The 12,790-nt window shown below is 35.0% G+C and overlaps 3 protein-coding genes across 16 annotated transcripts in view; 2 read left to right on the top strand and 1 right to left on the bottom strand.

Moving 5' to 3' along the window:
• The window catches only part of wu:fc02b11, a 643,013-nt gene that overhangs the window by 105,384 nt on the left and 524,839 nt on the right, over window positions 1-12,790 (top strand). The window lies entirely within an intron of this gene.
• The window catches only part of angpt2a (angiopoietin 2a), a 53,390-nt gene that overhangs the window by 25,897 nt on the left and 14,703 nt on the right, over window positions 1-12,790 (top strand). For all 3 annotated transcript variants that reach the window (XM_087277324.1, XM_087277323.1, XM_087277325.1), the window contains exon 4: window positions 6,954-7,017. The gene's annotated coding sequence lies outside the window, so the exon portion shown is untranslated. The remainder of the gene's footprint in view (window positions 1-6,953; window positions 7,018-12,790) is intronic.
• Window positions 7,168-12,790, bottom strand: part of mcph1 (microcephalin 1) — a 37,098-nt gene continuing 31,475 nt past the window's right edge. For all 11 annotated transcript variants that reach the window (NM_001040363.2, NM_001430843.1, XM_087278530.1 and 8 more), the window contains 2 exon segments: window positions 7,168-7,360; window positions 8,904-9,141. In NM_001040363.2, coding sequence (NP_001035453.2) covers window positions 7,308-7,360; window positions 8,904-9,141 — 291 coding nt within the window. In that variant the 3' untranslated portion in view covers window positions 7,168-7,307.

The following is a 12,790-nucleotide window of genomic DNA, read 5'->3' on the forward strand; positions in this document are numbered from 1 at the left end:
CTCAATACATACTACAGATAGTATCCTCACTATATATATAGTTACACATGATACATTCCGTACATATACATGATACACTCAATACATATACACACTCCATACTGTACTTATACACATGATACATTCCGTACATATACACAGACATTATACACACTATACATGGGATAGAACCCAGGTCTCTGGTGTGAAAGGTGAATGACATTACCACTGAGCTACTGAGCACATGATACACTCCTTGCATACAACATGATACATCCTATACTGTACATATACACATGATACACTCCATACATACATATACACAATACACTCAATACATATACATTCCATACACACAGACATGATACACTCAATACATACATATACTCACTTTCTACTGTACTTATACACGATACACTCCATACTGTACATATACACAATACATTCCATACATATACATGATACACACTCTATACACATACACATACACAGACATGATACACTCAATACATATACACACTCTATACATATACACAGATATGATACACTCAATACATACATATACACACTCTATACTGTACATATACACGATACACTCAATACATATACATGATACATTCCACAGACATTATACACACTATACATAGTACACTCCTGTCAGGGTCTGGGATAGAACCCGGGTCTCTGGTGTGAAAGGTGAATGACATTACCACTGAGCTACTGAGCACATGATACACTCCTTGCATACTACAGATACACTCCTCAGATATACTGTACATATACACATGATACACTCCATACATACATATACACAATACACTCAATACATATACATTCCATACACACAGACTCACTTATACTCACTTTCTACTGTACTTATAGAAGATACACTCCATACGGTACATATACACGATACACAATACACATACATATACACAGACATGATACACGCTCTATACTGTACATATACACGATATATATATACACAGACATGATACACTCAATACATATACACACTCTATACATATACACAGATATGATACACTCAATACATACATATACACACTCTATACTGTACATATACACGATACACTCAATACATATACATGATACATTCCATACATATACACAGACATTATACACATACACTCCTGTCAGGGTCTGGGATAGAACCCGGGTCTCTGGTCTCAATACACTCAATACATATACATGATACATTCCATACATATACACAGACATGATACACTCAATACATATACACACTCTATACACATACACAGATATGATACACTCAATACATAAATATACACACTTTCTACTGTACATACATACACAGGATACACTCCGTACATACATATACACGATACACTTAATACATATACACAGACATATTACACTCATACATACATATACACACTCTATACATACACACACATGATACACTCAATAGATATATACACACACTTTTTACTGTACATATACACAGGATACAATCCGTACATACATATACAAGATACACTTAATACATATACATATTACACTCATACATACACACAATACACTCCATACACATGCACACAGATAATATATATACACTATATATATATATATATATACTATATATATATATAGTTACACATGATACATTCCGTACATATACATGATACACTCAATACATATACACACTCCATACTGTACTTATACACATGATACATTCCGTACATATACATGATACATTCCATATATATACACAGACATTATACACACTATACATGGGATAGAACCCGGGTCTCTGGTGTGAAAGGTGAATGACATTACCACTGAGCTACTGAGCACATGATACACTCCTTGCATACAACAGATATACACATGATACATCCTATACTGTACATATACACATGATACACTCCATACATACATATACACAATACACTCAATACATATACATTCCATACACACAGACATGATACACTCAATACATACACTCACTTTCTACTGTACTTATACACGATACACTCCATACTGTACATATACACATGATACACAATACACATACATGCTCCATACTGTACATATACACGATATACATATACATGATACACTCAATACATATACACATACACAGATATGATACACTCAATACATACATATACACACTCTATACTGTACATATACACGATACACTCAATACATATACATGATACATTCCATACATATGAATGTGACATTATACACACTATACATATACACTCTTGTCAGGGTCTAGGATAGAACCCGGGTCTCTGGTGTGAAAGGTGAATGACATTACCACTGAGCTACTGAGCACATGATGCACTCCTTGCATACAACAGATATACACATGATACATCCTATACTGTACATATACACATGATACACTCCATACATACATATACACAATACACTCAATACATATACACAGACACGATACACTCAATACATACATACATATACTCACTTTCTACTGTACTTATACACGATAGACTCCATACTGTACATATACACATGATACACAATACACTCAATACATATACATGATACATTCCATACATGATACACGCTCTATACTGTACATATACACGATATACATATACACAGATATGATACACTCAATACATACATATACACACTCTATACTGTACATATACACGATACACTCAATACATATACATGATACATTCCATACATATACACAGACATGATACACTCAATACATATACACACTCTATACATATACACAGACGTGATACACTCAATACATACATATACACACTTTCTAATGTACATATACAAGATACACTCCAAACTGTACATATACACATGATACACAATACACTCAATATATATACATGATACATTCCATACATTCCACATGATACACTCCTTGCATACTACAAATACACTCCTCACTATACATATACACGATACACTCCATACTATACATGATACACTCCATACATATAAACATAATACACTTAACACATACATGATACACTTCATACTGTACATATACATGATACATTCCATACACACATACAATCAGTACATTGACACATATACACATACATACAGTATACACACTCTATACTGTACATATACACACTCCATACTCCATATCTATACACATGATACAGTCCATACGATACACTAAATTCATATGCACAGATATGATACACTCAATACATACATTTACACACCATGCATACTACAGATATACATAACATAGACTCCTCACTATATAATTATATACACTCCATACATATACACACTCTATACATATACAGTTATTATATACTCAATACATACATATACACATGATACACTCAATTTATATATACAGACATGATACACTCAATATATATACACTTACACACACACTCTATACTGTACATATACACATGATGCACTCCGTACATATACATGATACATTCCATTTATATACACAGATATTATACATGATACATTACATACATACAGACATTATACACACTATACATATACACTCCTGTCAGGGTCTGGGATAGAACCCGGGTCTCTGGTGTGAAAGGTGAATGACATTGCCACTGAGCACATGATACACTCCATGCACACAACAGATATACACATGATACACTCCATACATACATATACACAATACATATACACAGATATGATACTCTCAATACATACATATACACACTCTATACATATATTATACACTCTATATATATATATATATATATATATATATATATATTCTATACTGTACATATACACATGATACACTGCGTACATATACATGATACATTCCATACATATACACAGACATTATACACTCAATTCATATACAAATTCATACACATGATACATTCCATACATATACACAGACATTATACACTCAATACATATACAAATTCATACACGATACATACCATACATATACACAGACATTATACACGCTATACATATACATTCCTGTCAGGGTCTGGGATAGAACCCGGGTCTCTGGTGTGAAAGGTGAATGACATTACCACTGAGCTACTGAGCACATGATACACTCCATGCACACAACAGATATACACATGATACACTCCATACATACATATACACAATACACTCAATACATATACACAGACACGATACACAATACATATACACAGATATGATACACTCAATACATTCATACATATACACACTTTCTACTGTACTTATACAAGATTCACTCCATACTGTACATATACACATGATACACAATACACTCAATATATATACATGATACATTCCATACATATACACAGACATGATACACGCTCTATACTGTACATATACACAGACATGATACACTCAATACATATACACAGATATGATACACTCAATACATATATACACTTTATACTGTACATATACACGATACACATACATTCCATACATATACACAGACATGATACACTCAATACATATACACACTCTATACATATACACAGATATGATACACTTAATACATACATATACACTTTATACTGTACATATACACGATACACATACATTCCATACATATACACAGACATGATACACTCAATACATATACGCACTCTATACATATACACAGATATGATACACTCAATACATACACACACTATACTGTACATATACACTCAATACATATACAATCCATACATATACACAGACATGATACACACTCTATACATATACACAGATATGATACATCTGTATACATACATACATATACACACACTCTACATATACACTATACACTCAATACAAATACACGCCTGTCAGGGTCTGGGATAGAACCCGGGTCTCTGGTGTGAATGGTGAATGACATTACCACTAAGCTACTGAGCACATGAAACACTCCATGCACACAACAGATATACACATAATACACCCTATACTGTACATATACACATGATACACTCCATACATATACACACTCTATACTGTACATATACATGATACACTCCATACTGTACATATACACGATACACTCAATACTATACATATACACGATACACTCTACACATAAACTTATACAGACATGACACACTCAATACATACATACATATACACAATACAATCTGTACATAAATATACATGATACATTCCATACATATTACACTCATACATACATATACACACTCCATACTGTACATATACACTCCATACATATACACACTCCATACTGTACATATACACTCCATACATATACACACTCCATACTGTACATATACGCATGATATGATACACTCAATACATACATATACACGATACACTCCATGCATACTACAGATATACAGATCGTAGACTCCTCACTATATATATATATATTTATAGAGAGAGAGAGAGAGTGAGAGAGAGAGAGAGAGAGAGAGAGGCAGTACTGATTACAACCAATATCCTATGTTGAGTAATGAATGGTCTTATATGCAAATATTGAGAAAATTAACTTACCTTCACAGATCACGATGATGCCGTTAGGATTCATAATGAAATATCTTGTTAGCCCAAGGCCATCGATTATATACTATAATAATAATAATATAAAAATAATAATGATAATATTGGGCGAATTATAATAATAATAATAATAATAAGAATTTTTAAATAATAATTACAGGCTTTTAATAATTAAATATTTTGTATTAGCCCTGGGCCATTATTTATAACAACAATATTTCTATATAATTTTTAGCCTATTACAATCATTATAATTATATTATTATTAATAATAATAGATCATAGGAAAAAGGTGACACTCTCTCCCGGTCTGATGGCGCTTATACAGCCTCAATAATGAGGGTTTCAAACTATTTTTGCCTTATTTGAGGATTTTACCACACAGATTGATTACGAAATTACAACCAATATCCCATGATGAGTAATGAATAGTCTGACATGCAAATACTGAGGAAATTAACTTACCTTCACTATGCAATGATGCCACCTGTCAGGATGGGATTTAAAAACTGGCGACTAAATTTCACGTCACGTGACCAGCTACCACACACATCTGCTTGCTTGAAATATTTAATCATAATCTCCACCCTTGTTGACCCTGGAACATTTACAGGTTGTCCGCAGGGTGTTAAAAAGTATTAAAAGTTGATAAATCGATTATGAGAAAATTAAGGCCCTTAAAAGGTATTAAAAAGTCTTAATCCCGTTTTTACGAGGTCTTTAATTTTGTTCAAGTGTTTTCCAAAGTGTTTGACTCAAAAAAAAAAAACATAAATATATTTATTTTCCTCCTAATATTAACAACAGCGTGCTCGATCCACGCGATTGGTTCAGGCCGGGGCGCGTCCGGACTCCTCTGTCTGGGTGATGTCACATAATTTACGACAAATGCAAGAAGGTGATGGGACGCTCACCACATGAAGAGAAACCATAGAGCGAAACAGACGGCAAAATGTAAGTTTGCGTACTCCTAATTGGAGAAAGAGGAGTTTAAACAGAAGCCTGTAACTGAAAACAACCATGCAGGTTCTTCTTTCAAGCTTTGTTTCTTCCGAGCTTGACAAGACCATTTCAAAACCAACCAAGGTTCCTTCTGAAAATGTACCCCATATACATTTCTGGAGAACGCCAAAAACTTCCCGGGAGGTACATTTATTTATTTATTTTATTTTATTTTTTTTACAGTTTTTATTTTCGTGAAATCACCGGAGGCGCCTTTTCAGATCTCGCGAGGGCCTTCGGCAGAGGCCGCTGTCGACAGATTGACTGACCCACCTTCCCTAAACCCAACTGATAGTGTTTTCAAAAGCAATCCAGAATAAAAAAAGCCATCGCGGCAGACTGATGATTTTTATCACGTTTTCAGATTTTACCACATTCTCACCCTGTTATTTACTTGTTTAATTTATTTTTTATCTTTTGTTTTTGTCTTTCTTGCTTTTTGGAACCGTTCTTCGCCGGACTCAAACCCCATCGTCAACTTCTCTCTGTGTCTCAAGTCTGTGGACGTATGCGACAAGCCACTGGCGAACTGGTAACAGCGGAAAAGCAGTCTATATGAAGGTAAGTGTTCAGCTTACCTGTAGCGTTCGTTTAAAAGATGAAATGCAGTTATACGTACCTCTGGCTACATAATTCGTGATCTCCAGAATTATATATAGGGCTACGCTTTCACAATGAGCCTATGTTGGACAAAACACTTCACTACTTCAGTTTCAAGATACATATAATAAGAATATTTAATAACAATTAGCTACAAAGGGAAAAAAAAAAGTTACATCTCATCAACATAATCAACAACTACAATAGACGAACTCCAAAGACTCTCCACATTCTCCATGTTCCAGGGATCTTCATTCCAAGACATAGTTTTTGTATGGGAGCAGTATGAGATGTGTGACACAATCTGAAATGAAAAAACCATTTGTGTTATATGAAACAGGGATAGCTCAATATGAATTCGTAAAGTTCTATACCACAGGTGTCAAAATCAGTTCCTGGAGGGCCGCAGCTCTGCAGTTTAGTTCCAACCCTAATTAAACACACCTGATGGAAACTTCAGGCTTGTTTGAAACCTACAGGTAAGTGTGTTGGAGAAGGGTTGGAACTAAACTGTGCAGGGCTGCAGCCCTCCAGGAATTGAGTTTGACACCACTGTTCTAAATAGTACCATAATCTGGATTCTACTGAATGCAGGGAACCTAAAAGCAGTAGTTTAGTAAATCAGTTTGAAATATCTATACCTCAGTAATGTCTAATTTATTCTCTATTTATACTGTAAAATGTCTGTAACAATTCACATTATGTTGTTCCACCATGAGATGGTGAAAGGGACTGCCTTGCACATGAAAACTAATATAGGACTCAAACATTTTATTAGAAAATAAAAAAGTTATTTTGCATTTTTGGAGCAATTTCATTCTTCTAGTTTGAAAAATAAAGACAGAAAACTGAATAGTATTAGTGGAAAAGTTTGACTCCATCTGACTAGCTTCAATAGCATATTCTGCTATGAATACACTCGGTAGGTGGAGAGAAGGCAGTATTTTGTGGCTGTTTGAACACATTCAACCATTACACACCGTTAAATGAGAACAAGCTCAAAATATTTTACACTACCTGACAAAAGTCTTGTTGCCTCTCCAAGTCTTAGGAACAACAAATAATGACCTGACTTCTAGTTGATCATTTGGTATCAGAAGGGGCTTATATGAAAGGCAAAGGCCTCTAGATTAGACATTTGTGCTGCCCATTAAATTACAAACCACAGGAGAGGGCAACCTCTTCAGCAGGATAGCGTTCCTCATACTTCAGCCTCCACATCAAAAGTTCCTGAAAGCAAAGAAGGTCAATGCGCTCCAAGATTGGCCGGCCCAGACACCAGACATGACCATTATTGAGCACGTCTGAGGTAAGATGGAGGAGGCATTAAAGATGAATCCAAAGAATCTTGATGAACTCTGGGAGTCCTGCAAGAATGCTTTCTTTGCCATTCTAGATGACTTTATTAATAAGTTATTTGAGTCATTGCAGAGATGTATGGATGCAGTCCTCCAGGCTCATGAGAGTCAGACACAATATTCATTCCTTTTTCACTGCAGCATGACTTTATATTCTATACTGTACATTATTTCTGTTAAGTGACAAGACTTTTGTCTAAGCAAAGTCAGACTTTGATTTCCTAATTAATAATTAAAAATCAAGGCATGATCATATTTTATTTTGGTAGAATAAGCATAATCTAGAGGCCTTTTCCTTTCATATAAGCCACTTCTGACTCCAAATGATCAACTAGAAGTCCAGTTATTATTTGTTGTTCTTAAAACTTGAATTAGTGACAAGACTTTTATCAGGTAGTGTTAATGAATTTTGTTTACACTGTTGCATGTATAGATTTTTTTTACATGTACATCTTCCGACTCACTGTCATCAATAACGTGCAATCTTACCTAAAATCCACTGTTCTGAAAGGCTGCGGCTCCCCTCTGGTTTCTTGCCATTATACCCCCCAATACAAATTCCAGCCTGCCGTACACTTCGGCACACAGTTCCTCCACACAGCTTAATGAGTTCTTTTAGTCTGCCACAGGGGGGCTGGGAGTATGGGGATACAAACATGGGCAGCTGATTATGGAACAGGTCCTGCTGATATTCTCCAGCAGAAAGATGCTGCTGCAGACGGCATATCTGCAAGAAGAGAGAAACCTTAATATTAGAGATAAAACCATATAATATGAATTAAAGCCTGGTCACAACTTAAACGGGAGACCATCTGGGAAATCTGTTGGAGGTAGTGTTAAGGCCCTAGGATACTTAAAACGTAATCGAAAAACTAATTGAAGATATTTAGAAGAAAATCCATCAAAGCAATATACATTTGAGTTCATTTTAGCAAGAGAATGTTTGGAGAAGTGATTCTGGATGATCAGTGGTCGAAAGAGTACTGAAAAATCATACTGAAGTAAAAGAACCATTACTTGCCTAGAAATGTAGTGCAAGTAGAGTAAAAGTATCTGTTGTAAATATTACTCAAAGTATAAATAAAAAGTAGCCCTATCAAAAGTACTTAAGAGTAGTGAGTATTGAGGATTACGCTGTGAAAAGCTGATGCCTTTACATGTTATTTGTGCATGTGTAAACGCAACATTCTGTAGAGCATTTAGTTATTGTTCAGCAGGCACACAACGTCATAAAGCGTTAATATTAGGTTAGCTTTAGGTTGTGATGTCAGTTGACCAAAAGTCGATGTCTAGCCTGTGTCTAAGGACACTTTTATTTATGATGTCCAATAACAACATCAAATGATGTTGATGTTTTGTTGATTTTAGGTTGTGTTGAAAAGTGACCAAAATACAACATCGAGACAACATCTTAAACCAGCGTCATGTTAGACGTCAAATACTGACATTTATTCATCAGGTATGGCAGCCAAAATCCAACATCTGATAGACGTCATATTGGTAAAGTCCACACCCTTTCGAAAGGGTGCCGAAAAAGTGGTACAGTACGGTTTGGTTCGGTATGATTTTTAACAGTGCCATGAAAAGCGTACCAAACCGAACCGTACTGTACCACTCAGTGGAAACGGCCCATAAAATGAACATAACACACCCCCAGGAACACCTAAGAAGGTACAAGTATATGACAAACTAGAATCAACACATGACAAAACAAAACAAATTTGACTAATCAGTTAGCTTTACTTGCAGCTGTGGTCATGTGCTGACGAGTTGAACGGAGTTTACAAAATATTGTTATAATTAAAAATGCTTTCACATAAAAAGCAGGTCTCTAGTGTAATGAAAGGAAAAAACACTCTCCCGAACCTGTACATGACAAAACTTCTCATCAAAATAAAAGGGATTGAGCTTGTAAACTCTGTTTAAGACAAATAGGGACATTGCATCATTTCCTTCCTTCTGCAACTTCCTTGTGACATTAAATGACCAACACAAACAGGAGCCCTCCCACGCATTCAGATGCTGACGGCAGACCCTTCTTTGTATTTTAGAAACTCTTGAGTAAATAAACAAACCAACTAACAAATAAAAGTAATAATGTCAGTGTTACAGATTCACATTTATTTTTATTTATTTAGTTTGATTTTATTTGAGTTTATTTCCAGCTGCAACCCAGTGCTGGAAAACACCCAAACACACTCATTCACACACATACACTATCGCCAATTTAGCTTATTCAGTTCACCTGTAGCACAGTCTTTGGACAGTGGGGAAAACCAGAGCACCTGGAGGAAACCCATGCCAACACGGGGAGAACATGCAAACTCCACACAGAAATGCTAACTGACCCAGCCAGGACACAAACCAGTGACCTTCTTGCTGTCGAATAACATATAGTAACTAAGTATTAAAAAAATAAACATCTTTTTAGCAGTTTACATGTACAATCAATGTTGTAAAATAGGATGTCAAAGTCACTGGCTGCGTCCGAAATCGCCTACTAGTCAGTAGGCACTACATTTAAATTTGAATTTGCTACTCGACTGTTAGAAAAGTACGTTCTATATAGTATGAATGCGAGTAGTATAAATGGAACTCGAATGTACTACATCCACCATTTTGTCTAGATCATGTGATCTAGCTGCGTCAGTTGCATCGATTTACTCCCAATTATTAATTCTCTCGCAAAGCGTTATGATATAGTATTGCGTCTGTAACGTCTAGATAGGATACGTGGCCGGCCGACATGCACATATATGCACATCAATACAGCATAATTTTTTATGTCACTCACTGTATAACAATAATTCATATTATTACATTATTGTTATGGTTGAGGTCAGGGTAAACGATAAAAAATACTGTTTATTGGGTGATTTAATAAATAACATGAACAATACTCGGTACAACTACTGTTTTTAAGTACTGTAATGGTTGGGTTTAGAGTTGGGGTGGAAAATAATAAAATACAATTCATTATTGTACATTTAATAAATGATATAAATGATTCCTGTAACTTCCGCCCACAGCTCTTTCTGATCTAGCAACAACCGCATTGTGACCTTCGGATGCACACTTTTAAGATCTTGCTGGAAGTACATGTCTACATATCTACAGGATCGACTTTCTCACAATTTTTTATTTTTTAAAAATGTTTTTACAATCCCATGACAGTGACAGACATTATTAAACGGGCTCCTGCGATATGATACATAAAATGCGGAACAAATATTTGTTGTGCTTAAACAGTTTTTCCTTTTGTAAATATATTTTTTAATGATTAGGAAATTAAGCTTTAAAGAATGTTTCCCAATGTTTTACAACTCTGTTGAGACATACCAAAAGCACACGTTATGACCCCATATCTTACTTTAAAAAGTATGAATGGTGTGCCTTCAAAGACATGATATAATATAATATAATATAATATAATATAATATAATATAATATCTAAATGGCATCACAGTGGTGCAGTGGGTAGCGTGATCGCCTCACAGCAAGAAGGTCGCTGGTTCGAGGCATTTCTGTGTTTAGTTTGCATGTTCGCGTGGGTTTCCTCCGGGTGCTCTGGTTTCCCCCACAATCCAAAGACATGCGGTACAGGTGAATTGGGGAAAGCTAAAATTGTCTGTAGTGTATGTGTGTGAATGAGTTTGATGGTGGTTTCCCAGTGATGGGTTGCAGCTAGAAGGGCAATTGCTGCGTAAAACATATGCTGGATAAGTCGGCGGTTTATTCCGCTGTGGCGACCCCAGATTGAAAAAGGCATTAAGCCGTAAATAAAATGAATAAATGAATAATGTCAAAATTATTAGCCCTACTGTAAAAAAAAATCCCAAATGATGTTTAACAGAGTAAGAATTTTTTCACAGTATTACCTATAATATTGTTTCTTATAATAGTGTTATTTGTTTTATTTCGGCTAGAATAAAACCAGTTTTTTTATTTTGTTTTTACCTTTTTTTTTACCATTTAAGGTCAAAATTATTAGCCCCCTTAAGCAAGATATTTTGTCTACAAAATCCATCATTAAACTGACTTAATTAACCTAGCTAAGCATATAAAATGTGACTTTAAACTGAATATTAGTATCTAAAATATTTTGTACTGTCATCATGTCAAAGATAAAAAGGATCAGCTATTAGAAATGAATAATTAAAACTATGTTTTGAAAGGTGTTGATAGAATTGTCTTCAATCATACGTTTTAAATATAAATACAGTACATCCTTAGACCTGAACTTGTTTATTTGTGTGCTTTGGTTCCGATGTAAAACTGTGACGCACTCTTGACTGAGCAGATGCTTTGATGGTCATCAAAAAGCAATGTTCTCACAGGTGTTAATGGAAGTGATGACAAGGACTTGATATCCAAGC

Source organism: Danio rerio, chromosome 13 (assembly GCF_052040795.2).
Source record: "Danio rerio strain M-AB ecotype USA chromosome 13, GRCz13ab, whole genome shotgun sequence".
Taxonomy (NCBI): Eukaryota; Metazoa; Chordata; class Actinopteri; order Cypriniformes; family Danionidae; genus Danio; species Danio rerio.